Source organism: Sturnira hondurensis, unplaced genomic scaffold (assembly GCF_014824575.4).
Source record: "Sturnira hondurensis isolate 20B ecotype Veracruz unplaced genomic scaffold, ASM1482457v3 Scaffold0003090, whole genome shotgun sequence".
NCBI classification, from domain to species: Eukaryota; Metazoa; Chordata; class Mammalia; order Chiroptera; family Phyllostomidae; genus Sturnira; species Sturnira hondurensis.
This window is the reverse complement of record NW_028075721.1, coordinates 8,343,071-8,366,693: the sequence shown is the minus strand read 5'-3', so window position 1 is coordinate 8,366,693 and position 23,623 is coordinate 8,343,071. Positions and strand designations below refer to the sequence as shown.

At 49.4% G+C, this 23,623-nt stretch overlaps 2 protein-coding genes across 2 annotated transcripts; one reads left to right on the top strand and one right to left on the bottom strand.

Moving 5' to 3' along the window:
- On the top strand, nt 1-18,860 carry CFAP263 (cilia and flagella associated protein 263). Its single transcript, XM_037041612.1, has 9 exons — nt 1-186; nt 2,256-2,382; nt 3,341-3,502; nt 4,881-5,036; nt 6,703-6,783; nt 8,061-8,216; nt 12,911-13,018; nt 17,649-17,804; nt 18,774-18,860. The coding sequence occupies exons 1-9, from the start codon at nt 92-94 to the stop codon at nt 18,858-18,860; spliced, it is 1,128 nt and encodes a 375-aa protein (XP_036897507.1). The 5' UTR covers nt 1-91.
- LOC118983919 (inactive serine protease 54-like) lies at nt 18,499-21,805 on the bottom strand. The gene is made up of 3 exons (XM_037041613.1): nt 21,550-21,805; nt 20,818-20,949; nt 18,499-19,789 (listed from the first exon to the last, which is right to left on the bottom strand). Exons 1-3 carry the CDS (start codon nt 21,772-21,774, stop codon nt 19,253-19,255), a joined length of 894 nt encoding a protein of 297 aa, XP_036897508.1. The 5' UTR covers nt 21,775-21,805; the 3' UTR covers nt 18,499-19,252.
- Nucleotides 21,806-23,623: the final 1,818 nt, after the last annotated feature.

Here is a 23,623-nt window from a genome sequence, read left to right as displayed (position 1 = left end):
TCGGCGAGATTGCAGTGGGATGGACGCGTGGCTGCTAGCACCAGGCGCGCCTGGCTTTACTCCGCCTTGGTAAAGGCCGCTTCATAGAAGGATGGCTGAAGATGACGCAGAGATGTCTCCCTACGAGCTGAGGGTCGTGGAGGAGCTGCCTGTTATCCAGCTGTGCGGGCTGGTAGAAGAGCTCAGGTACCGGCCTGCTGGCTGCCCGGGGCGGCCCCTACTCACTGTGCGGACTCGGACCTTGGTGCAGCATGGAGACGATCAAGTCCACATTGAACCCTGGGGAAACTGAGACCCCAAACAGTGGGGAAAGCACATGCCTTTGCCCTATATCCCTGTGTGTCCACCGCCACTGAACCAACAAGCCATTGATGGAGCCAGGACAACGCGGAGGAGGGAGGGCTCGGGGCCGGTGGTGGGGAGCCCAGAGGGTAACTGGTGAAGCAGGAGCTTCAGCCTAGTGGGTCTCCAGGTGCCAAACTGGGCGCTTACCCGTTGCTCAGCTCTGCCGCGGCAGGATGGAGCAGGTGACCTCAAAGCCCCTTTCCAATGCTAGGAATCTATGATAAAATTAAGGTGGCAGCTGAGATATTTTTAGTATGAGTCAATTTATGACTGAGCCAGTATATAAGCATGGAAATGGACAGCCGAGAATGACTGGCCCAGTGCTCCCGTATTTTTAGCAGTCCGTTTTACACCTACTACAGAAGGTGAATTGGGTATCGAGATTCCATGACATAGCTGGGGCACTTGTACAACTTACTGGTCGCACACAGAACATCTCGGCTGTGACGGCATGGACGTTCTGCCACGCATCTGTAACTAGTTCAGGTCAGCACTGAGGTATGATTACTAACAGCTCCTATTTTTTTGAGTGCTTCTTATGTGCCAAGTATTTTGCATATGTGACTTTATATAATGGCACAGTCATTCTAGGAGGTGGGTGAGGAAACAAAGACGCACAGGTTAAGTCACTACCCGAAGGTCACACAGCCAGTCGGTGGCACCCCACTGCCTGCGGTGGGGACATGAGGCTGACCAAGAAAGGTGTTTGATTTATTGGGCTTTCCATTGAGCCTTTTCCACTCGTCTTAAAATTCAGTCAAACAGGAATTGACCCATAACATATGAAAATACCAAAACTGTTCTCTCTCTTACATAAACATATACATATACATGTGCTATAAGTATGCATACTACATATATGTATATATGAAGTGAAGGCGTTAAAGAGTCACAATCCTGGCATGTACAGGATAAACGAGGTTTGTCATCCCAGTTGTTTAAAAACCATTTGTTCAAGCCCTGGCTGGTGTCGCTCACTGGATTGAGTGCTGGCCTGTGAACTAAAGGGTTGCTGGTTCGATTCCCAGTCAGGGCATATGCCTGGGTTGCAGGCCAGGTCCCCGGTAGGGGACTTGTGAGAGGCAACCACACATTGATGTTTCTCTCTCTCTCTTTCTCCCTCCCTCCCCTCTCTAAAAATAAATAAATAAAATCTTTTAAAAAATTAAAAACCATCTGTTCAAATCTTCTCCACCATTTAAAATAAACTTCCAGTGGATTCTTCATCTGTTGTCTGCTAGAAACTAAAAAAACCTGAGAAACATAAACCAAAGGAAACATCTGAAGATTATGGATGTGTGTAACTTTAAGAATGTAGTGATTCCAAAGGATTTCACAGTGGGTTAGGTTATTATTAATAATAATATTAATAATCCAGGGGTGTCCAACCTGTGGCCCAAAGGCTGCATGCAGGCCAGGATGGCTATGAATGTGGCCCAACACAAAATCATAAATTTACTTGAAACATTATGAGATCTGTTTTGCAATTATGTGTCACAATGTATTTCATCTGCGGCCAAGACGACCCTTTTTTCCAGGGTGGCCCAGAGACACTAAAAGGCTGGACACCCCTGAAGAAGATACTTGAAGGTGAAACTTGTAGCTTCATCTCAGCCGCAGTTTTCAATGTAATACCAGTGCTTTGGACTCTGCAGTTCATTAGATGTATTTTAAAAATAGACCAAATACTTAAATAGCACTTGCTATGTGTCAGGCATATAGTCCTGTAGGCTTTGTATTCCTTACCACAACCCTAAAGGATAGGCGCTGTTATCCACTTTACAGATGAGGAAATTGAGGCACCACAATGTTGAGTACCTTGCATACATAGCTGGTAAGTGTTAAATACTACTCACTTGGTGTTTAAACTCCTTTTAACAGAACTTACTCAGGTATGCTCTGTCTTACAGCTATGGAAACTCGGCTCTCAAAACCGAGACAGAGATGTTTGAGAAATATTACAATAAACTGGAATCCAAGGAGCAGCGACCTCTACGATTATCTGAAATTAAAAGATCAGGAACAGACTTTGCTCAGGTACACAGTGGAGATTTAAGAATTGTTTTATTCTCTCTGTCCCTTTAGATGCAGGTGGTGTTTGTGTATCTGCCTTTGGTGTGCTTTCTTTGGCCAAGTGACATGTGGCTTTGCCTCTGTCCTTATTTTGATTCTTCCTTCCCCTTCAAGGTTTCTCTTTCAAGTTCGTGTAAAGGGAATCACATTCAGTGAATAGTGGACTAACTCTCCCAGAATATCTTAGCATGTTTGAAATAATGCCCTTCAATTGGGAGACTCCGTTTACAAGGCACAGCCAGCCACACAAAGAGGTGAAGGGGGCCCAGTGTGTGCACCGGAAAGTTCCTTCCTCATTTAAAAGGGCCAGCCAGGTGGACTGATGTTGCCAGAGTAATTGATTTTTCAAGAGAAGCTGGAAATCTGAGCTATTTTGGTGGGGAGTTAATTTTTTAAATTTAAAATTGTGTGTAAGCCGGTCCTTTGAGAGCCCAACGATCCCATCGTGAGGTCGACATATTTTCTGGGCCACCTGCTTAAGACTTGTGGCTTAAATGCATAGGAAATCCCAAAATTGGGTCTGTTTGCTTGTGTGTTTTGGATGAACACTGCACCCCCAGATGCCATTTCTCTTCTGTGTTCAGTTCAGGAAGCCACAAGCTCCCAACTTCCCCTGACACTGACTTGCATGCTAATCCATTGCAGGCTCATGGTCTCTCCAACCTCGAGGCACTTTCCTTTATTTATTTTTCGTTCCTGGTCAAGCACAGGCCTTTGAAGTATTTAGCTCAGGCCTTAGGTTGACTAGTGAGACAGGCGTCAACTCAGACTTAATGTCGGAATCCTTTCGTATTGACTATGTTTTCTCCGGCTGTCGTTCAGCTCTTTTCCAGCAGGCCCGAGAGGTCATTCTGATGGCCGCCTCAGGCTGCTTTATCACCAACTCCTACTTGACAGTAGCTTTGTTTCTCTTGAGCTATAGCTGCGAGGCAAGCACAGATCCAAATCGCGCCCAGGTATTGAGCGGACAGCAAGCCTCAGCGTCGACCAGAAGTGCGAGCTTGTGCAAAAGGAGCTGGAGGACACGAAGGACGAGATAAGGCACCTGAGGGCCAATGCCGAACGGGACCTGCAGTATCACGAGGTAAACCTTTCTCTCTGCAGGGCGTCCCTCGTGGGCTCCCTGTTTCTACCCCGCCAGGGAGTACCAGTGCTTTGGACTCTGCAGCCAATTAGATGGACTTAAAAAATAGATCAAATACTTACATAGCACTTACTATGTGCCAAGCATATAGTCTTATGGGAGGTTCCCCTAACTGCTGGCACTTTGAGAAGGAATACAAGTGGATTAAGACACACCGAGGATCTGCCTTTAAGGAACTTACCACTGGTCGTAGGAGACAACACATTTTAAACTTTTTGAAAAGGAAAATTTCAAAAACATACAAATGGATAGAGGGTAGTGCAGTGAAGCCCTACGTACTTAAAAATGCATAATAATTTCTTGATAAGATAATACAAGGAGTTTGAGGTTTAAGTGTCAGCGGAAAAGCCCCTAAGCCGCCCCCCACGTGCCCGACGGTGGTCCGTGTCTCATTGGAGACAGACCCGGTCGTGTTCCTCCGGAAGAGAGACATCACTGGGAAGGAGCGTGCCCACGGGATGGAGCTGTTGGCTGGTGTTTGAGAGCCTCGCTGTGGGAAAGGTGTGTCTTTCTGCTCTGTCCCAAACGGGGGCACACGCAGAAGCACAGGCGTTGTCTCTGGGTGGGGAGGGGAGAGCCCAGGGCCGAGGCCTGCCAGTGAAGGAAGGCACTTCTGCCTCTTGGCCCACAGGGATTTGCTCTGCAGCTGCGGCCAACTTCTCATTTCTCCTTTAAAGTCATATGTGTTTCTGTGCGTCCTCATTTAAAGATAACCTCCATGTGTTGCAGCACAATTTACACGCACAGGTAGGCTAGAAGAAGCACATTTGAAAACACATGTTCATGTGCCTATGTGAAATTCTTTATGAAAAGATATCAACTGTATTTTCACTGAATAATGTCTTTTCATGTCAATACATGGATTCATTGATAACATTTTCTTTCCAAATTACTGAAGTATCTAGCAGGGTGCTTCTCTGTCTCCCTGCTGCTAATCCATCTCTCCTGAGGCGACTGTGCTCAGTGAGCTGGTGTATATCCTTCCAGACATTTTTACATTATATTGTATTATATGACACTATATTTAGCATTGTTAATGAGTAAATAATACTCGAGACATGAAAATCCATGTTTATAATGATACCTGAGCCTGTTTCTGTTTGCTTCCTTTTTTATGGAAACTATTAACTTTCTCGAGGCATGCTTTGAAATAATAACATTCATATCGTCAACTTTGTATCTTAAGGATATATTTCTAAGACTAAGAAGAAACGTTAGGTACTGAGACACAAAGGGGCCTGAGAACGGAGGTTTCTTTACAGGGTTAAACCCTTGGGAATTTTTGGAAACCGCTCTCCCTCTGTGCCGGCCCCTCCAGGCTATCATTGAGGAAGCTGAAATTCGGTGGGCTGATGTTCAGAAAGAAGTGTACGAGTTTGAAAAAGATATTCTGAAAACCATCTCCAAGAAGAAAGGGAGTATTTTGGCCACTCAGAAAGTGATGAAGTACTTTGAGGACATGAACCGCCGGAGGGTGAGTCGACAGGAGGTTGGGGCTCAGGAAGGGAGAAGACAGTCATAGAACGATGACTCGGGGAGGCCCCACGGGAGGCGGCCCCACTCCAGCTGGCCCACCGACAATGTTGTGCACGCAGGCGGAGGTGTAACATCTCCCAAAGTGTGTGTCTTTTTTTTTTTAAAGAATTTACTTATTTATTTTAGAGAGCTGGGAAAGGAAGGAGGGAGAGAAATATCGATAGGGAAGATACATCGATCGGTTGCTTCTCGCATGCCCTCCACTGGGGACCCAGCCTACAACCCAGGCATGTGTACTGACTGGGAATTGAATCGGTGAGGCCACCACTCAATCTGCTAGGCCACGCGAACCAGGGCTGTGTGTGTGTGTCTTAAAATGCAAGTTCATCAAGGCTAAAATCAACCAGACAGGCTGAATATCAATAGTATCTCAGATAGGTGACTTTTTTTATATCTTTCTTTTTTTTTTATTCTTTTTTTAAAGATTTTACTTATTTATTTATCTTTAGAGGGGAAGGAGAGGGAGAGAAACATCAATGTATGGTTGCCTTTTGTGCGTCCCCTGCTGGGAGTTGGCCTGCAGGGAACCAGCCCGCAACCCAGGCATGTGCCCTGACTGGGAATCGAACCACGATCCTCTGGTTTGTAGGCCTGCGAGATGACTTCTTTTTTATTATTGCTATTTGTTTCAAGATCCTATATGTTTTCTTGAGAAATGTGTGAATCTATCTAATCAAGTGACTATGTGGCATGGGACAGGTACATCTCAAGGTCTTTGAGTTCCATTACTATAAAAATGATGCCCTGGCTGGCGTGGCTCAGTGGACTAAGCAACAGCTTGGGAACCAAAAGGTCACTAGTTCGATTCCGAGTTGGAGCACATGCCTGGGTTGCGGGCAGCAACCACACATTGGTGTTTCTCTCCCTCTCTTTCTCCCTCCCTTCCCCTCTGTCTAAAAATAAATAAATAAAACTATTTTTTAAAAACTTGTTTAAAAAACAAAACAAAAAAACAAAGAACGAGGCATAAAATGCTCCTTCACTTCCAAAGATTTTGTAGTATATCAAGCTTTGGACCCTGGAGATAGGTAAGCTTGCTAACCCTCAGATGTTAGAGGTCATAAAAACTATATAAACTACCAACAGAACAAAAGACCAAAGAATCATAAGGTCCTGCCCTGGCTGGTGTAGCTCAGTGAATTGAGCGCAGGCCTGCGAACCACACGATCGCGGTTCGATTCCCAGTCAGGGCACATGCCTGGGTTGCAGGCCAATTTCCGGCAGGAGCCAGTTCCCTGCAGGGGATGCATGAGAAGCAACCATACATTGATGTTTCCATCCTCTCTCCTTCCCTTCCCCTCCAAAGATAAATAAATAAAATATTTTAAAAAAAAGAATCATAAGGTCCTTTTGTCAGGAAAGGCCTCTATACCCAAATTATCTTGAGATTACAAGCAATGGAACTCTTGTGTGGAGCAGACGCACCTTACTCTGCTTCTTGATCATGAATGAAATGTTATAGCTTGGGTAGATGTAAAAAAAAAAAAAAAAACCTTAAAATAAGTGGCTGATTGTCAGGGCTCAAGGTAGCTGCAGACTTATCAGCCTTTCAAACCAATAAGGAAGAAGAAGAGAAACGGATTAAAATTCACTTTTCTTTTTAGGATCACATGAAGGAGAAATTATGTTTGAAAAATATGTCTCTCAAAGTCCAGAGGAAAAAGATGCTTTTACAATTGAGGCAGGTACGTGGCTCTTTCTTTTTTCAAGTTCACTGCGGTAGACGGCATGGTGTCCAACCCAAAGACACCCATGTCCTGGTTCCTGGAATCTGAATGTGTTGCCTCACACGGCAAAAGGGTCTTGCAGACGTGACCCGGTTGAGGACCTCAAGACCGAGAGACAATCTCGGATTCCCCAATGGGTTCAGGGTAGTCACAGGCCCTCCCGAGGCAGGCAGGAGCTGAGAGAGAAGGTGTGGTAACAGAGGCAGAGCTCAGAGTGACGTGCTTTGGAGACAGGGGAAGGAGTCACAAACCCAGGAACGCAGGCAGCCTCTAGAAGCTTGCCAACGACCAGGAAACAGAGTCTCCTGAGAGCCTGTGGTAGGAATGCAGCCTTGGCCACACCTCGATTTGCGTCCAAAGAGCAATCGCTGGCTCTGCCCTCCTGAGCTGTAAGACGAGAGATTCGTGTTGTTTAATAAGGCCCTGCGTGTGTGTGGTCTTTTGTTACGGCAGCTGCAGAAAACCAATGCGGTTAGTGAGCTGGTAATCCTGCGGTTGGATTGGCTGGAATTTCAAAGTCCCTCCTGTCATACTTGCTGATCCTTAAGGGGAACATGGCCTGGGTGGCAGTGTTTCCGGTGTGTCTTTGAACTGTTGGCCCCATAGGCTCTCGGCGGAAGGCAGAGATGCGGACACGGAGGGTCTGCAGAATGTGCCCGCGTGGCTCCCCCCTCTCCTAGCTCTGCGTTTTCGTAACGAGCTTGAATTTGGGCGCTTGAGGGCATGTGTCCAGGAACACTGTTGCTTGGTCGACTTGGGGTCTCAAAAGATTCAACAAGCAGGGACAGCTTTAAGAACCGAAAGTGACTAGGGACAGATGTAAGATCCTCTGATTTGATCCCCTGCGTATACACAAGCACCGGGTGGCTTAGCCATGATAAAGTCGGCTCGGGGAGGGGGGTGATGCCCGGGCCTCCGCTGCACTCAGAGGACCACCACATCTCACCGAGGAAGCAGTGGTCTTGCTCCAGTCTGTTCTGAGCAGCCCCACCTGGAGCCCTGTGAACCCACATCGCTTAGGTGCTCCTTGGGGCCAGGGAGTGTCCCGTTTACTCAGACCTCTGTCCCCAGGGCCTGACACCCAGCGGATCCGCAATCCCTGTGTGTTGAGTGACTGAATGATGCCTGACTCCCCAAAGGTCACCTGGGGAGGCAGGGTGAGAACCACACGTGCGGCGCCCACAGCCTATGAAGTCACGGCCTCATGTCATTTCTCTCCTATTCCCGAGCCGTAGAAGGAAGAGGTGGGCGACGCCCTCCACGACGTGGATTTTCAGCAGCTGAAGATAGAGAACGCTCAGTTTTTAGAGACGATCGACGGGAGGAATCAAGAGCTGATCCACCTCAAGCTGTCATCTGGAACCACCCAGCAGGTCCTCAATTCTTACAAAGTAAGGTCCTCCCCGATGCCCAGGTCCCTGGGGGGATTCCCGCCCCCACTTTCCCGGCCACAGTGAGGTTCCCACAAGGGCTTAGACACCCTGAGCTCTCCCACTGTTCCCCGAGTTCTCCTGTGAGACCCACGTCTCCTGAAACACTCGGAACGTTCCCACAACCCCAGCTGCACGTTAGAACCACCTGGGAGCTTTTACTTTTTCAGAAGCTGTGAGGACATCCTAGTCTCACCCCGACCAATTGAATTAGGGGATAAGGGCCATGGATCTTTTTGTTTAAACTCCCCAGGGGATTTTCACGCACAGTGAGTTTTGAGAACTACCACACTTAGGGCTCTGTTTTATTTGGGCATATAATATGCGCTTCCCTGCTTAAAACCCTGCGAAGGAAAACCATCTTAGCTGCAAATCAGAAAACTACTACATAACCCCTTGTCTGCAAAGAACCTGTTTTGGAGAAAATGAGGCACTATTAATAAAGGAGGACCACAGGCACAAACAGGGCCTGTCCCAGCCTGTCCGATCGCCTGGCTGGTGCCAGCGGTCAGCTAATGTGGCGGTTTGTACTGCCCACCGGCCGGGGAGCTAAGAATGGTTTTTACAGAACATTTGCAACCTGTCTGATAGAGAACACTACCTTTGAAACCCAACTGAACAACATCACTTTCTCCTCCAGAAATCCTGTTCTTCTTAGTACACCTGTAGTCCAAACCATTGAACTTAATTGTCATCGTTGAAATTGGTTCAACAAAACCTTTGTGGAAGTTTTTTTTTTCCCTCTTGTTCATATACCTAACTACACAGTAGCCTCAGTTTTGCCTCCTGGCCCGCAAAGCCTAACGTATTCACTATCTGTCTGGCCTGTCACAGAGCAGGCTTGCTGGCCCCTGGCCTGGGGCCCGGGGGGCGGCAGTGACTACGGCCATCGGTGGCTTACAGATGGCGTCATCTGAGACTGTGGGTTTGAACGTGTAAAGTCGAGGCTAATGTTTGTCCAGTATTTCCCTTTTACAAGTGAAACACCGGAGGCCCAGAGAGGCAGAGAAATGGCCAGATTCAAACAACAAGTTTGGGACAGAGCTTGGAGTCACAGTCCAGCCCGTGTCCCACCCGACCCTGTTGTCTTGTCCTGGCACAAAGTATGGGGACAACACTGTGCTGGCATCCTGAAATCCACGGGGCTGAACACCCAGCGGGTCCTCCATTTATTCCGAGTTGAAGCCAGCCCCCGTGATTCCCAGGGCCATGCTGGCCGCAGAGCTGGGCTGCATGAGGTTACAGCGCATTGGACCTTATCCGGCAGCATCCACACGGGGCCTGCCTGGTCTTGTGGGGGGAAAGCCAGGGGTTCGGAGTGGAGCTACTGGTTTACACAATGAAATAGCCAGGCCCCAGGGCCCGAACTCTCTAGCACAGGCTGTTTGCAATACCTGAGCAGCAGGGACACAGGCCGCAGTGGGCAGAACGAGAGTCATTTCAGTCTGAATCCCAGGGGCCAATGTGCTTGCAAATAACGGTAGGCAGATGTTCACGGGAGCCCTAAGAGGGACGCAGCAAGCCCTGGGGGAAAGGGAGGCAGNGGGCCATGCTGGCCGCAGAGCTGGGCTGCATGAGGTTACAGCGCATTGGACCTTATCCGGCAGCATCCACACGGGGCCTGCCTGGTCTTGTGGGGGGAAAGCCAGGGGTTCGGAGTGGAGCTACTGGTTTACACAATGAAATAGCCAGGCCCCAGGGCCCGAACTCTCTAGCACAGGCTGTTTGCAATACCTGAGCATCAGGGACACAGGCCGCAGTGGGCAGAACGAGAGTCATTTCAGTCTGAATCCCAGGGGCCAATGTGCTTGCAAATAACGGTAAGCAGATGTTCACGGGAGCCCTAAGAGGGACACAGCAAGCCCTGGGGGAAAGGGAGGCAGAACAGCAGTGAGCTGTGGGCAGATGTCTCACCTCTGGGAGCTGCGTTCTTGTGCCTCAGGGCTCTGGCTGCTCTGCACTGGGTCCCCAGCACCAAGGACAGTGCCTGGACGAAGCAGGCGCTTGGCTGCTATTGTCGAATAGCCCGCTATGGTTCCTGTGTGTGTTTAGGGGATGGGAGGGTAGGTCACAGGGGGGACTACTGATATGTGTGTGTGTATTTATATATATATATCAAACACCCGAGTGTGAGATCTTATTGAAAACATGCAGCTCTGGCCGGTGTGGCTCAGGTGATTGAGTGCCGGCCTGTGACCCAAAAGGTCGCTGGTTTGATGCACCTGGGTTGCTGGCCGAGTTTCCCAGTTGGGGGCCGAGGAGAGACAATTGACTGATGTATCTCTTGCACATCAGTATCACTCTCCTCTCTTTCTCACTCCCTTCCCCTCTCTCTAAAAAAGTAAATAAAATAAAATATTCAAAAAAAACCATGTAGAATAACTTCCTGTACTACCAAGTGTGCCGAGGACTGGCAGCATGCCCGGCACAGGGTTAGTGCAGCGGGCACAGCTGGGAGGGAGGCACACTCGTCTGCTCTTTCCTGTGAGTCTGGTGGGGGAGCCCCGGTCACGGGGTCAGGGACGCCTTGTTCTCCCAGTCTGTGCCCGCAGTCTGGCACGTAATAATCATTTGGCTACTGCTTCAACATGTCCGTTTTAAAAAGACATTTATAGATCGAATGATTTGAGAGTGTTTAGTAGACATTAATTAACTGGGTTTTTGAATTAAGTTTATTGGAGCAACACTGGTTAATAACTTACCAATTTCAGGTGTACATTATAATTCAACATCTGTAGACGCTGTTGTGTGCTCACCACTCAAAGTCTGGTTTCCTTTCGTTACCACATATTTGACCCCCTTTGCCGACTCCACCCTCCCATGTCACTCTTAACTGACAATGAACTAGTGGTGCCTGGTGGTAGGGAGAATTCTAAGATGTTCCCCAAGACTCCCCACCCCCAGTTTCTGTACCCTGCCCTGTCCTTGGGGCTGTGAATAGGATGCATTCTGTCCTGTTCTGTCATTAGATTATATTGTACAGCACAGTGGACCTTAAAACAGGGAGATTACCTGGGTGGGCCTGAAGTAATCACATGCATCTGAAAGCAGAGAGTTTTTCCTGGAAGAGGAAGTTGCAGATTTGAGGCAGGAAGGAGATTTCCTGGGCGAGAAGTTCCCCACTGCTGGCTTGGAGACAGAGCGGGCCATGTGGAAGGGACCTGAGGGTGGCCTTTGAGAAGCTGAGGGCCACCCCTGCTGACAGACGGGAAGAAAACAGGGACCTAAGTCTTGCAACTTCAAGGAAATGCCTCTGCCAACAACCCATGACCTTGGAAGAGGACCCCACCCCCAAATGAGACCCACAGTCCTGGCCCATACCTTGATTTTAGCCTCGTAGGACCCTCCCTGGGCAGAGAATCCAGTCACACTGTGTCGAGACAACACACCACCATCCTGCTCAGAATCACAGGCAGCTCCAGTCACATCTTCTTAAAGGCCCTTCCCTGCGGGAGCCAGCCACTCTTTGAGGTCCCTTCCTTCCTGTCCTGTTGCTCTAGGGGACGCAGCAAGCCTGGGGGGGGGGGAGGCAGAACAGTGAGCTATGCAGTAAGTTGTCGGGGGATGTCTTCCTTCTCCTTCCTTCCCTTCCGAACCACTGGGTTACCATGAAGTCCCCCCTGCCCCCTCCCCCCAGCCAATTTTGGGGGGTTGCTCTGCTCCAGGGCCCGCCTCCCTCCCAGCTCCTTTCAGGCTCTCCTTCCCTTTTACCTGGACATACTTGACTTGACCTTTCAGCTCTTCCCATCACCCCTTCCCCCAGGGAGACCTTCCTGACCACTGGCCTCACATTCTTAGCACTTGGCCCAGGGGCAGTTTTATGTTTTTTCTTGCACCTCTGTCCAGCTGGCGAGCTGCCCCCTTGGCAGGGGGGGTCTGTGTGGTCTCCCCAACCAGTGCGAGGTACCTGGTGGCTGGGTTCTCCGGGTCTGTTGAGCGAGCTCCCTGGACTCGCTTGGCTCCCTTCTTACCTGAGCAGAGCCCATCCCAGCTCCTCCAGGATGACTCTTTTTCACCGGAAGGTGGGAGTTCACAGGGGACAACTCCAAGAAGCATGGGTCCGGGGTGGGGTGGGGGGCTGCAAACAGCGCCCCAGGAAGCGGCGGGGCAGTCCTGCAGGACCCCTCCCATGGCAGCAGGCCAAGCCCGGGCCCATGTGGCGGACAGTGGCGAGGCTGGTGGACTGTGAGATGGCACACTGCCTGTGTGTCAATCCTGGCTCCTCCTCGTCTCAGTTTGACCCTGGACGAGTCGATTCACCTCCCTAAGAATCAGTCCCCTCCCCTGCGCTCCCCACGTGTCAGGCACTGTGCTGAGCACACTTAGTCAGGATTGAACTTCTCCAAATCCTATGCGGTGACCAGACCAAGTTTAGGGAGGTTCTAGAACTTGCCCAAAGTTTCTCTCAGTAAAGTGTTGGGTGGGATTTGGACCCTGGTGTCCGGGCACTCTGCTGGTGAGGACGAGACTCCCGGGGTTCCCTCGTCCCCCGCCACCTAGACACCAGGATCTGGAAACCTGGGCGGCTGGGAGAAGGGCAGGCCCAAGTTCCTGTAGGTCCCTGCTCTTCTCCTGCTCAATAAAGAGCCGTCTAGCCTTTGTACCACTCTGACTGATCATCTTTGCTCAAGACTTGCTGTGTTGTTATATTGCAGACCAGGCTAAACCGAGCAATGGAAATGTTCGTCAGTCTGGAAAAGGAGATCTCGCAGAGAAAGGAGTTACTTGAAAAAATCGAAAGAGAAATCCTACAAGTAGAGGAGGTAAGAGAGAGTAAAATGTGCCATTTCTGGTATTTGTCCACAAGCGCTTCAGTCGGTGTCCGGCGACATCCATGCCTAGACCCTAAAAACCGAGACCCCTGGGCAGCGCCCAGAGGAGGAAGCAGCGCATAGAGACTCCCCACGTAGTAGTGCCGCGTGTCACTGCTGGGCTAGGTTCTGGAGGCAGCTCCTAAGGCAGCAAACACGTGGAGTCCAAATACTCCTCGAGATTTCCTTAAGTGACCCACAAAACAAAATATATGAAGTGCTATACATACATCCTTGCAAAAACTGCATAATGCACATAATAAGGTAACTGATATGAGAAAAAGCACATGCACCAAATACAGTTCTGAGTCAGGGGCAGAGAGGGATTTTTAGACCTGTAACTCTCAGTCGGCACGGCAGATGCTCGGGCAGTAGACCTGCGACCCGTGTCCTGGGCTCGCTCTGGGGCCCGTGGTCACCGTGTGAAGTGACCTGTGGCATCATCCGTCTGGGGACCTAGTGCTCTCATCGACTTGCTGGGCGCATGCAGTTGAGTATGTGCAGGGTAAGCGCCCCTAGGATGTGACCCGAAGAGGGGTCTTTTGGAAAGGGGGCGATAGAGTGAGCGCTGGCCTTGTGGTCAGAAGGCCTGGCATCAGGCTTGGTGTTGCTGAGTTCCGGCCTTGGAGTTAGGACTCAGTTTCCACATCTGTAAAATAGCCACCACAGCGCTGGTGGCGATCAGACAGGGACAGGACAACGCTTCGTCAGCCTCTAAAACGGTGAGTGCAGTCATTGGTGTCATCATCTCGAACGGGCCTGCAGTGTCCCCAGCAGTGGCTGGGGCCCCGAACCTGCCTACAACAGCCAAGCAGCACAGCACGATTCCATCTGAGCCGACACGCTCCTTCACCAGGCGGCCAGGCTCAGCTCACAGTGACGAAGTTCTGGCGGAAGTCCGTGTGCTCTCGCCACGCGGAATTCCTGCGTGTTTGTTTGCGCTGACATTTCTGAGACGACAGGTAAAACAGGATGTCCGTTCTTAAAAGCCGGGCATGCACTGCTCACCATATTTCTCTTTTCCATCAGCTCTGTCAGGTACAGTCCATACACCATGTAATGAACCCACTTAAAATGTTCATTTTAGTGGTTCCTGGTGTAGTCACAGAGTTGTGTAACCGCCAGGCCAGTGACTGAAGAACATCTTGTCACCCCGGAAAGAAACCCCTCCCCACTTCCCACCTCACCTCGCTCCCCGCTCCAGCCCCAGGCGACCACGAATCCACTTTCTGTCTCAGTGAATTTGCCTTTTCTGGACATTTCCTATAAAAGGAAACAAAATATGTGCTCTTTTGTGACTGCTTATTTAATTTGAATATAATATTCGTGTTAAAGCACGTGCCAACCCTTTCTTTTTGGGGCTGAATACTCTTTCCCTGCGTGGACAGGCTCTATTTTGTCCACTCATCAGCCGATGGTTGACGCTTGCTCTTCCCCTTTTTGGCAACTACGAATAAGGCTGCTGTGGACATTTACACACAAGTTTTTGTGTGAATGTAGGTTTTGCTTTCTTTTCTCTGGAATATATAGCTCCAAGTAGACTTGTGGGTTACATTTACGGCAACTCTGTGTTTCACGTTTACAGAACCTGAGCCAAACTGTTTTTGCGAAGTGGCCGTACCATTTTACGTTCCCACCGATGCTGCAGGCGTGAGAGCTCCAATTCTGGCACATCCTCACCAACTCTTGTTATTTTCAGGGGTTCTTTTTGTTGTTATCTTTTAATGGCTGCCCTAGCATGTGTGAAGTGGTATTCCACTGTGGTTTTGATTTGAATTTCCCTAATGACTGACAACGCTGAGCAGCTTTTCATGTGCTTGTGGGCTACTTACCTATCTTTTCTGGAGAAATGTCTATTCAAGTCCTTTGCCCAGGTTTTTGTTTTTTTTAAGATTTTATTTATTTTTAGAGAGAGGGGAAGAAAAGGAGAAAGAGAGGGAGAAAAACATCAATGTGTGGTTGCTTCTCACATGCCCCCTCACTGGGGACCTGGCCTGCAACCCAGGCATGTGTCCTGACTGGGAACCGAACCAACTGTGGGGACTTTTCTCGCAAATCCCATCCTCCGCCACAGATGAAAGTAAACATGACATGACATGATCTGCTTGGGGAAGAGAGGTGGCCAATCCCTCAAGAGGGAAGGGCCGTAAGCAGTGGCCAGTTTCTCAGGGGAAAAAGGCATTGAGCCCCCTCCTCCAGGGGCTTTTATTGGGTTGTAATACACAGAAATACAGGCAGTAAGGATCAAATAGTAGATAACATTTCAAAGAAATCTGAGGGCTTAGTCTGAGTCTGTCAGGAAAGGGGGTTGCAGAAACTTTGGGAGACATACTCATTTCCTCTTGGACCCTTAACATATGAATGAAAGCACTCTTAGCAGAGCAGATTTCACAGGGTTTTCAGGAATTCTTTGTGATGCCAGATTTTTCCCTGGGACACGCTATAGCAAGGCAAGGAGCTGCACCCCTCCCCAACAGGTATTCAGGCTTAAGGGGATTAGAGCCAGGAAGTACTTCTCCCAGAGGACATGGGGACACTGGCTATGTCACACAGCCTGCAGGCATGGGTCTATTGCTCTCTCTTTGTTGAAGCACCCCCCCCCCAAATCCTTCCATCATGGCCTCCCAAGTGGTTGAGTCTGGCTTAGGTTGCTCCCTGCTGTGAGGGGTCTTACCCATCATGGACTTCTGACCATGCTTTGGGGGCAGGGAGGAAACTGAGGCAGCATTTGCTACCAGAGACAAGCTTTGTCTCCTGTCGCTCAAATTCTGGAGGTCACTCACAGCCTTAGCCATGGGGCAGGGGCGGGGGGGAGGTGGGGTGGTTAGGGTTACCATTCCTGAAACCAGGCAGAGTGGTCCACAGCCAGCAACCCTTTGATTTATAGGCCCATACTCAATCCACTGAGCCACACCAGCCAGGGCCTTTGCCCAGTTTTTATTTGTTGTTTCTCTTTTTGTCACTGAGTTGTAAGAATCCTTTATGTGTTCTAGACTCATATCCCTTATCAGATATATGACTTGAAAATACAGGGTGGGGCCAAAGTAGGTTTATAGTTGTGGGTACATGGAACAGGGTTAATTCTTGTATTATCATTTCTTAATTATTGTATTATTTTCCATACAAACAACTGTAAACCTACTTTTTAAAAAAAGACTTACTTATTTTTGCCCTGGCTGGTGCAGCTCAGTGAATTGAGCACAGGCCTGTGCAGCAGAGGGTCACTGGTTTGATCCCCAGTCAGGGCATATTCCTGGGTTGTGGGCCAGGTGCCCAGTGGGGGGGCACATGAGAGGCAACCACACATTGATGTTTCTCCCTCTTTCTCCCTCCCTTCCTTTCTCTAAAAAAATAAATAAAATCTTTAAAAAATTTTTAAAAAGACTTTTTTAGAGAGAAGGAGGGAGGGACAAAGAGAGAGAGAGAGAGAGAGACACCAATGCGTGGTTGTCTCTTGTACACCCCCTACAGGGGACCTGGCCCAAAACCCAGGCATGTGCCCTGACTGGGAATCGAACCAGCGACCCTTTGTTTCGCAAGCTGGCACTCAATCCCCTGAGCCACACCACCCAGGACTGTAAACCTACTTTTGCCCCAGTGTGTATTTTCTCCCATTCTGTAGGTTTTCTTTTCACTCTCTTAATGATACTGTTTGCAGTACAAAAGTTTTTCATTTTGATCAAGTCCAAGTCACCTATTTTTTTTTCTTTTGCACTTTTCCTTTTGGTATTATAGCTAAGAAATCATTCCCTAACCCAATATTGTTCAGATTTACTCCTGCGTCTTCAGAAGTTTTACAGGTCTTACGTTTAGGTTTATGATCCATTCTGATGTGAGGAAGGGGTCCAGAAGCTGAAAGGAAGGAAGGAGATGGAGCGTATTTATAGTGTGTTGTACTGACCTTCCTAGTTACCGTCGGTCGCTCTCTCCATTTCCTCTGTGGATTGGAGTGACCTTCCGGTGCTATTTCTTATTCAAACACCGCTGCGCTTCAGCCTCCTCCTTTGGGCTGTTACTGTCAAACACACAACCTCTTTATACGTATAGGCCCCCAGGACGATTATATGCACATTGTTTTATGAACTGCTTCTTCAATCAGTGAGGAGAATACTGTCTTTTATAAAAAATTACCACCTAATTACCTTTCCTTGTGCTATTGTTTTTAATGTGGATTTGTAACAAAAATAGGAAAGTGAATTGAGACAGATCAAATAAAAATGTACTTAACTATATAACTGTATTGAAAAGAAGAAGTGAAACTTAAGAAATCAACATAAATAAAACATAGTTCAGAAGGAAGGAAGGAAGGAAGGAAGGGAGGAAGGAAGGAAGGAAGGAAAGAAGGAAGGAAGGGAGGGAATGAGACTTTCAGGTTATAGTGTTTCTGAACTGGAAGAAAACATCACAGTCTGCTTTTTAAAAAATCAGAATTGTGTGATTCCTCCCTTCACTGCTTTGAAAACTTGAACGCTGATTTTAGAGCCATACAGAAAATGGGTAGAGACGGGAGGGCCAGCAAGTCCCAGCAGGCCTGAAGCACCGGGGAGGGATCCTGGGGTTTAACTGATCCTTCCCAACCCAGGACCGGGCCAAAGACGAGGCCGTGAACAAGAAGCTCCGGAGGCAGCTGAGCGAGTTCCGCGTGCCGCCGGTGATGCAGTACGTCAGGGAGAAGGTCCTGAACGGAGACCTGGAGAGGGCCATCAGGGTGTGGGAAAGGAAGGTGGAGATTGCTGAGGTAAGTCACAGAGAAGCCCCCAGGTAGGCGGTCTTTCGTGGCCTTCATGTTTTTGTTGGGATTTTGTTTTTCAAGCTAAGGATACAGGTGTCTGTTTGGACATGAGACAGCTGTGGTTGTCTCAACTCTTTTTGTTGGGATTTTGTTTTTCAAGCTAAGGATACAGGTGTCTGTTTGGACATGAGACAACCGCAGTTGTCTCAACTCTTACGCCAAAATAAAGCATGACTTTTTTTAATCCTTCATTTTTCATTGTTAGGGGCAAAGCCTTCTGTCGCATTATCAGAAGAGACTCTGTAGTAATGGTGTGTTTTTAGTTCCTTGCTTTCATAATGAATTCTGGAAGCTTCTTAAGCCTTCTGCTCATCATTTCGTGATTGCTACCCTATACATGAAGCCAGTTTTTAAAAAAACTGGGATAATCATGGATTTTTAGTATTACTCAGAACCTGATTCCATGCATTTACATAGTTGCCAGAGGTCTTTTCGTTTCTGACTGACCCCGCAGCCTCTCCCTGTGACACAGTGCGCAGAGCAGCCCTGTGGCCCTGGTGAGCTGTGGAAGAGAAATGGGAAAGTGCAAAAATGCACTGGCATCAGAAAAAGGGGAGCACAGGCTGCCCAGGGGGCCAGGTTGCCCTGAGCGCACTTAAGACACCATTCGGAGCATGGCGCTCTCTTGTCCAGGCCCTGGCTCCACGCCCCGAGGCAGGGAATCGATGGGGACCCACACTCAGGCCCATCAGATCTGAAGTTGAGAAGTAGCAAAGAGTCACAGCAGGGACCTGCAGCTTCTCACTTCACTGAACAGAAACAAGCTCTCCAGAAGCAACTTCCAGATGCCCCTAGGTAGCCACGCCCTGCCGCATGTGCAGCGCCATCCCAAGGCCGGATGGGGCTGTGTTCTAAGGAGTCACAATTGGTTTTTCCCAAGTGACCTCCTCTCCTCTCCCCCTTTCCTTTTTGCAGATGTCCTTAAAAGGCTTCCGCAAGGACTGGAATAAAATGAAAACCACCAATGAGCAGTTGCTGGCCATTGGCTCCGCTGGGAAATAGCCAGAGGCAGGTCACGGCTGCAGACCAAAAAGAGATCCATTAAAATAATCAACTCTGTTCTAGTCCCGGGGTCCTCTCACTGTTCCCTGTGTTGGCTGGTGTCCCCGACGCTCCACCCAGGCTGATGGCCACCTCCCAGGCCACATCTGCCTGTGCGTGGCAGGTGTTCTCGCCGCCTGGCCCCTAGAACCCTTACCCTGAAAGAACCACAGGGCACTCGAATGGTTCCACTTGTTAGCCTACATTGAGTTCACGAGCACAAATGAAAGTGACCGTCCCACACGGGCAAGTGGGACAGAGGAGGGAGAGCCACGGGCCTGCCCGCAGCTGCCCAGGTGTGCGCTGAATGCCTGGCCCTCGGCCTCCCGAGCTGGAGGGCCAGCTCCTAGACTCTACACCATGACAAAAGGAAACACAAAGGAAAACAAGATAATTTCTCGGCGCTCCAGTAACCTGTCCTGACCTGAAGGAGACCCCCTCTCCCCAGCCTGCTGCTCCGGGTAATAGTCAAAGTACTCGGGCTGCTTGGCCTCCTCAGAAAGGCTGCCCATCTCCCTTATGCCCTTCCCCTGCGGGTCTTCACTCTCTTCAGAGCTGTCTTCTGGTTCTGAAGTTGTGGCCGTGGTGTTTTCTTGTTCTTGGGGTTGAGTTTGGGTCCATGTAACCTGGCTCAGCCCAGACTGTTTTTTCTGTGCCATGGTGGCCTGTGGCGAGTAGCCGTAGACAGGCGCCGAGTTCTCCCAGTGGTACATGGCAGAGAGGGGGAGGCCGGGCGTCCCAGTCTTGGACTCGATCCAGTTGCTGTAGTTTTCCAGCCTGATGTACAGAAACAGGCCAGGGCACCGCTCGCCCCCTTCGGTCAGGACTCCTCGCAGCACCCACAGATACGACTTCTGTAGCTGGCACATCATTGGGTTTCCTGGGTCCCCCTGTGGCAAAGGGCAGAAGGCTTCGAGTCTAAAAAATGTTTCTCTTTAAATATATCTACGCAATTTACTCAAAATGTTTTACACTGGTTTTCTCTGGAAATGGGATGGACGGTAGGATACTTTTTCTTTTTTTATTATATTTTTTCTTCCATCACCCTTTAGTCCCCTTATGTCCCCCTCCCTTGCCTGCCAGCAATCACCACGCTATCGTCCACATCCATGAGTCCCTTTTCACTCAATCCCTCCACCTCCTAACCTCCCCCCTCCCGTAGTCGGCGTCCTGCTCTCCAGCTATGAGTCTGTCCAGGATTACCCTTTCCGATCTAGGCAGCTACCACCACAAATTCCAACCAAACGACTTTTCCTTTTATTATAGAAATTATCTGTAGACTTCTGCAGTTTGCCTGTAGCTCCCCGGCTCCTATTTCATTGTCTTGCCCTTTCCAGCACTTAATCTAGACCCTCTCCCTGTTTTGGCTTCTCATTCCTCGAATGTCGATATGCCTTTCCTTTCTGGCCTGGACTGGTCACATTTCTCCCTCTCCTCTCTCTTTTGTCTCCATCCTTCGTTCTAGGTGCTCCCGCCCGCCCAGAGTCACACTGCCCCGGGAGCAGGCATTGGACCAGGGTCACGGCTCTTCACCAGGGTAGGTGCCTGTTCACTGCGCCTGCTCCCAGCACTCCCTGCTCCCGAGGAGCAGTCCTGGGGGCTCAGGGACTCTGCCAGGCTGACCTTATCTCACTTCAGATAAGAGGGTGGAAGCTTGGCACTCTTAACTAGGTATGTGACCCTGGCAGGTTGCCTGAGTTTGAAAGTGGAACCGCTTAATCATGTTACACTGAAAAGGGTGCCTGGCTAGTCCATTCAGCAGGTTTTTGCTGAGTGCTGGCCAGCTGCCAAGTGCTGTCCCCCACAGGGACAGCCAGGAATCTCAAGGGCTGGTCCTGTGCTTGTGAGTTCACCACCCCTGGAAGTGACCGCGGCTCGCTCTCAGCGCTGAGTCACACTCACTCCGCAGCGCTCTTACCAGGCAGACGTTATCCGTCTCCTCTGCCACATGAGTGCCACATCCCATCTTCTGGAATCTGGGGAAGGGACACTGGTCAAGGTCGTTCACAGAGACTTTCCTCAGGATACTCATCGTCATGTGATTCCCTGTCTGGACCGTGCAACAGAGAGCGAAAGAATCACTAACAAGAAGACATCCCCCAGGTCAACGCAGCGACAACTCCCGTATCCAGATGGGAGCGAGGGGAAACTCGCTTGAGGAACCCCTGGTCCTCACCGAAATCAGAACCTGTGCCTGAGATTTTGCCAAAATGACCTTTGCTTTGAACTTGACTGTGAATATAGGCAGAGACAATATTCATCCTACCTTGACATGGATAGAGGATGCGTTTCCTCGTTTGTTTCCCAAGAATAAAAGAAAACAAGGATGGCTTGCCCGAGAGAACGATTCCCTTTAGTTCAGGGAATGATGTCCCCGGTCCGTCTACATGTCTACACCCTCGCACTAATTTCAGGCTGCCAGCGGCCCATGCACTCCCAATTCTAGTGCAGGACTAGACGAGAAAGGACCGAGCGTAGGCGTGGTCTCAGGAGGGGCGAGCACTGGGAACCCACACTGGGGAGGCGAGGCTTCCAGACCCATTTGAGAGCCAAGAGCCACCTGGCTGCTGCCCCCGACAGCTCATCCAAGTCACCCCACAGCCACAGGCAGCACACACACAGCCCCCCCTCAGGGAAGGAAGGCATTAACTGCAAACGTGGGGTTCCATCCTGCCACCCAGCAGTTCTGCAGGGTGAGCGGCAGGTGCAGCCTTCTGCTGAGGAAACAGATGGGTTGGACCAGGCCGCTGAACCGCATCGCAGTGTCTGTCTTCAAGAGGGCTAAGTTATTGGTCGTCTCGGCCGCATTGAAGTCCTCGTGGAGGATGATGGTGCTGACCGGGTACTCCTCGTGGGCAAGCACTCTGGCGTCCATGCTGGCTATGCCCACGACAGCGACCGCGGACTGCCTGCGGGGAGCAAGAGGGTCTTGAGAAGCCAAGGCTCCAGGGAAGCTTGGCACATCCCCGTGTTCATATTTACTACTTTGTCAGCCTGGAATGAAGCCATCCGATTCCTCTTTCCTGGGCCAAATTTTACTCACCTTTTGGGGCCCCAGGAAATCTTATCTGAGCCCCTATGCTTGTGCCCTTCTTTGTAGGCCCACAGAACCTTGGGGATTCTTCCATCTTAACATCCTTTGTCCCACCGCCTCAAGACAATCTGTTATGTTATGGCTGATTATCTTTTTTTCTGTGCATTTTTTTTTACATAGTTGTAGTCCAAACAAAGATGTAATCTTTTTTTTTCTAAGATTTTATTTATTTGCCCTGGCTGGTTTGGCTCAGTGGATGAATGCTGGCCTGTGAACCAAAGGGTCACCAGTTCGATTCCCATCAGGGCACAGGCCTGGGTTGCGGGCGGAGCCCCCTGTAGAGGGCACACAAGAGGAAACCACACACTGATGTTTCTTTCCCTCTCTCTAAAAATACATAAACAAAATCTTTTTTTTAAAAGAAACTACTTGAAGACAAATTTCGCCAATTCTAGTGCTGAATGGAGAAAATCCAGCAAAAGGACTGTCAGTAAAGGTGGAATTCATTATAACACTAGATTGAACTAACACAAAAACTTTAAGAATTTAGGTGGGAGTACAAATGTGAACCTAGGCAATGATCAGATGGTCTAACCAAAGCTGAAAAAGAAGCCAGAGGGTTTCCCCTCATCCTCCATCGAAGTCTAAACGTGATGTACGGGTAGCTGACACACGCAGGGACAAGGATGCGCAATCACGCCTACAGCGCACGCAAATCTACAGAACCGGGTGAGGGAGGAGGAGCGAAGGCGTGAAGGAGGAGCTCCGGCGCCAGCAGAGTCTAGAGAGGACGGTCCAGAGAGAAACAAGACTAAACCTTCCGTGCGATCGCAGCTTTAAGATGAACCCACAGCAGAAATTCAAACTTGCCAAATTTGTCAGCAGAGACATACAAAGCAAAGGCCATGTAATGCAAAAAAAAGACGAAGCAGTAAAAACAAAAAAACATAAGCTTCAATGAAACTAAGAAGCACGAGTTTCGTCCTGAACATCAGCAGAAGAACGTGAAGACAACCAGAGGCTCTTCGTGGTGAGAACGGCCCCGTCTACAGTGACGACCTGACAGCTGGAAACAGCAGCAGCAAAGGACGCAACGTCCATGGAGCGAGCACTCCCGGAGGCCGGGTGGGCGCACACAGAGCAAAGGCCCTGTGAGGGCACAGGGAGGAGGGCGCCGCCTGCAGGCCGAGGGGAGTCCTCAGGAGAAACCACCCTTGGCAGCACCTTGCTCTTGGACTTCCAGCCTCCAGAACAGTAACCAATCTCTGTTGTCTAAGCCACCCCATCTGTGGCATTTTGCAGACTGACACAGGAGGGAAAGAAAACCCTCCCTCTATCAATGGGTAAAGGAATCAATAAATACAGACCTACAGGCGCACAGATACCCTTCAGTGCGCGGAGCAGAGACTGGAGACAGAGCCGCAGGGAGGGGGCCTAGTAACGGAAGTTCTGGAAAGGCAAGGGCTGGCTTTCTTCATAAATCCTTTGGTTCCTCATGAACATTATACTTTGTATATGTATTTTCATTTAACAATTTTTATTCAATTTTCATTTAACATATTTTAATTAACAATATGTATATTGTTAATTAAAATATAAATAGCATGTTCAAAACTTCAGCAGCTGCATAATATTCTATTAAAGGTTTATACTCTAATTTGTTTTGCCAGTTATAGTAATTACACTCTTT

What these genes read in the sequence shown, in the direction of transcription:
- CFAP263 (XM_037041612.1), top strand. Translation starts at nt 92, where the DNA reads ATGGCTGAAGATGACGCAGAGATGTCTCCCTACGAGCTGAGGGTCGTG. An exon ending in GGGCTGGTAGAAGAGCTCAG is followed by an intron (nt 187 to 2,255) that starts GTACCGGCCTGC and finishes TCTGTCTTACAG; the next exon opens with CTATGGAAACTCGGCTCTCA. An exon ending in GGAAGGTGGAGATTGCTGAG is followed by an intron (nt 17,805 to 18,773) that starts GTAAGTCACAGA and finishes TCCTTTTTGCAG; the next exon opens with ATGTCCTTAAAAGGCTTCCG.
- LOC118983919 (XM_037041613.1), bottom strand. Translation starts at nt 21,774, where the DNA reads ATGGACGCCAGAGTGCTTGCCCACGAGGAGTACCCGGTCAGCACCATC. An exon ending in GATGGAACCCCACGTTTGCA is followed by an intron (nt 20,950 to 21,549) that starts GTTAATGCCTTC and finishes TGCACGGTCCAG; the next exon opens with ACAGGGAATCACATGACGAT. An exon ending in AGACGGATAACGTCTGCCTG is followed by an intron (nt 19,790 to 20,817) that starts GTAAGAGCGCTG and finishes CCTTTGCCACAG; the next exon opens with GGGGACCCAGGAAACCCAAT.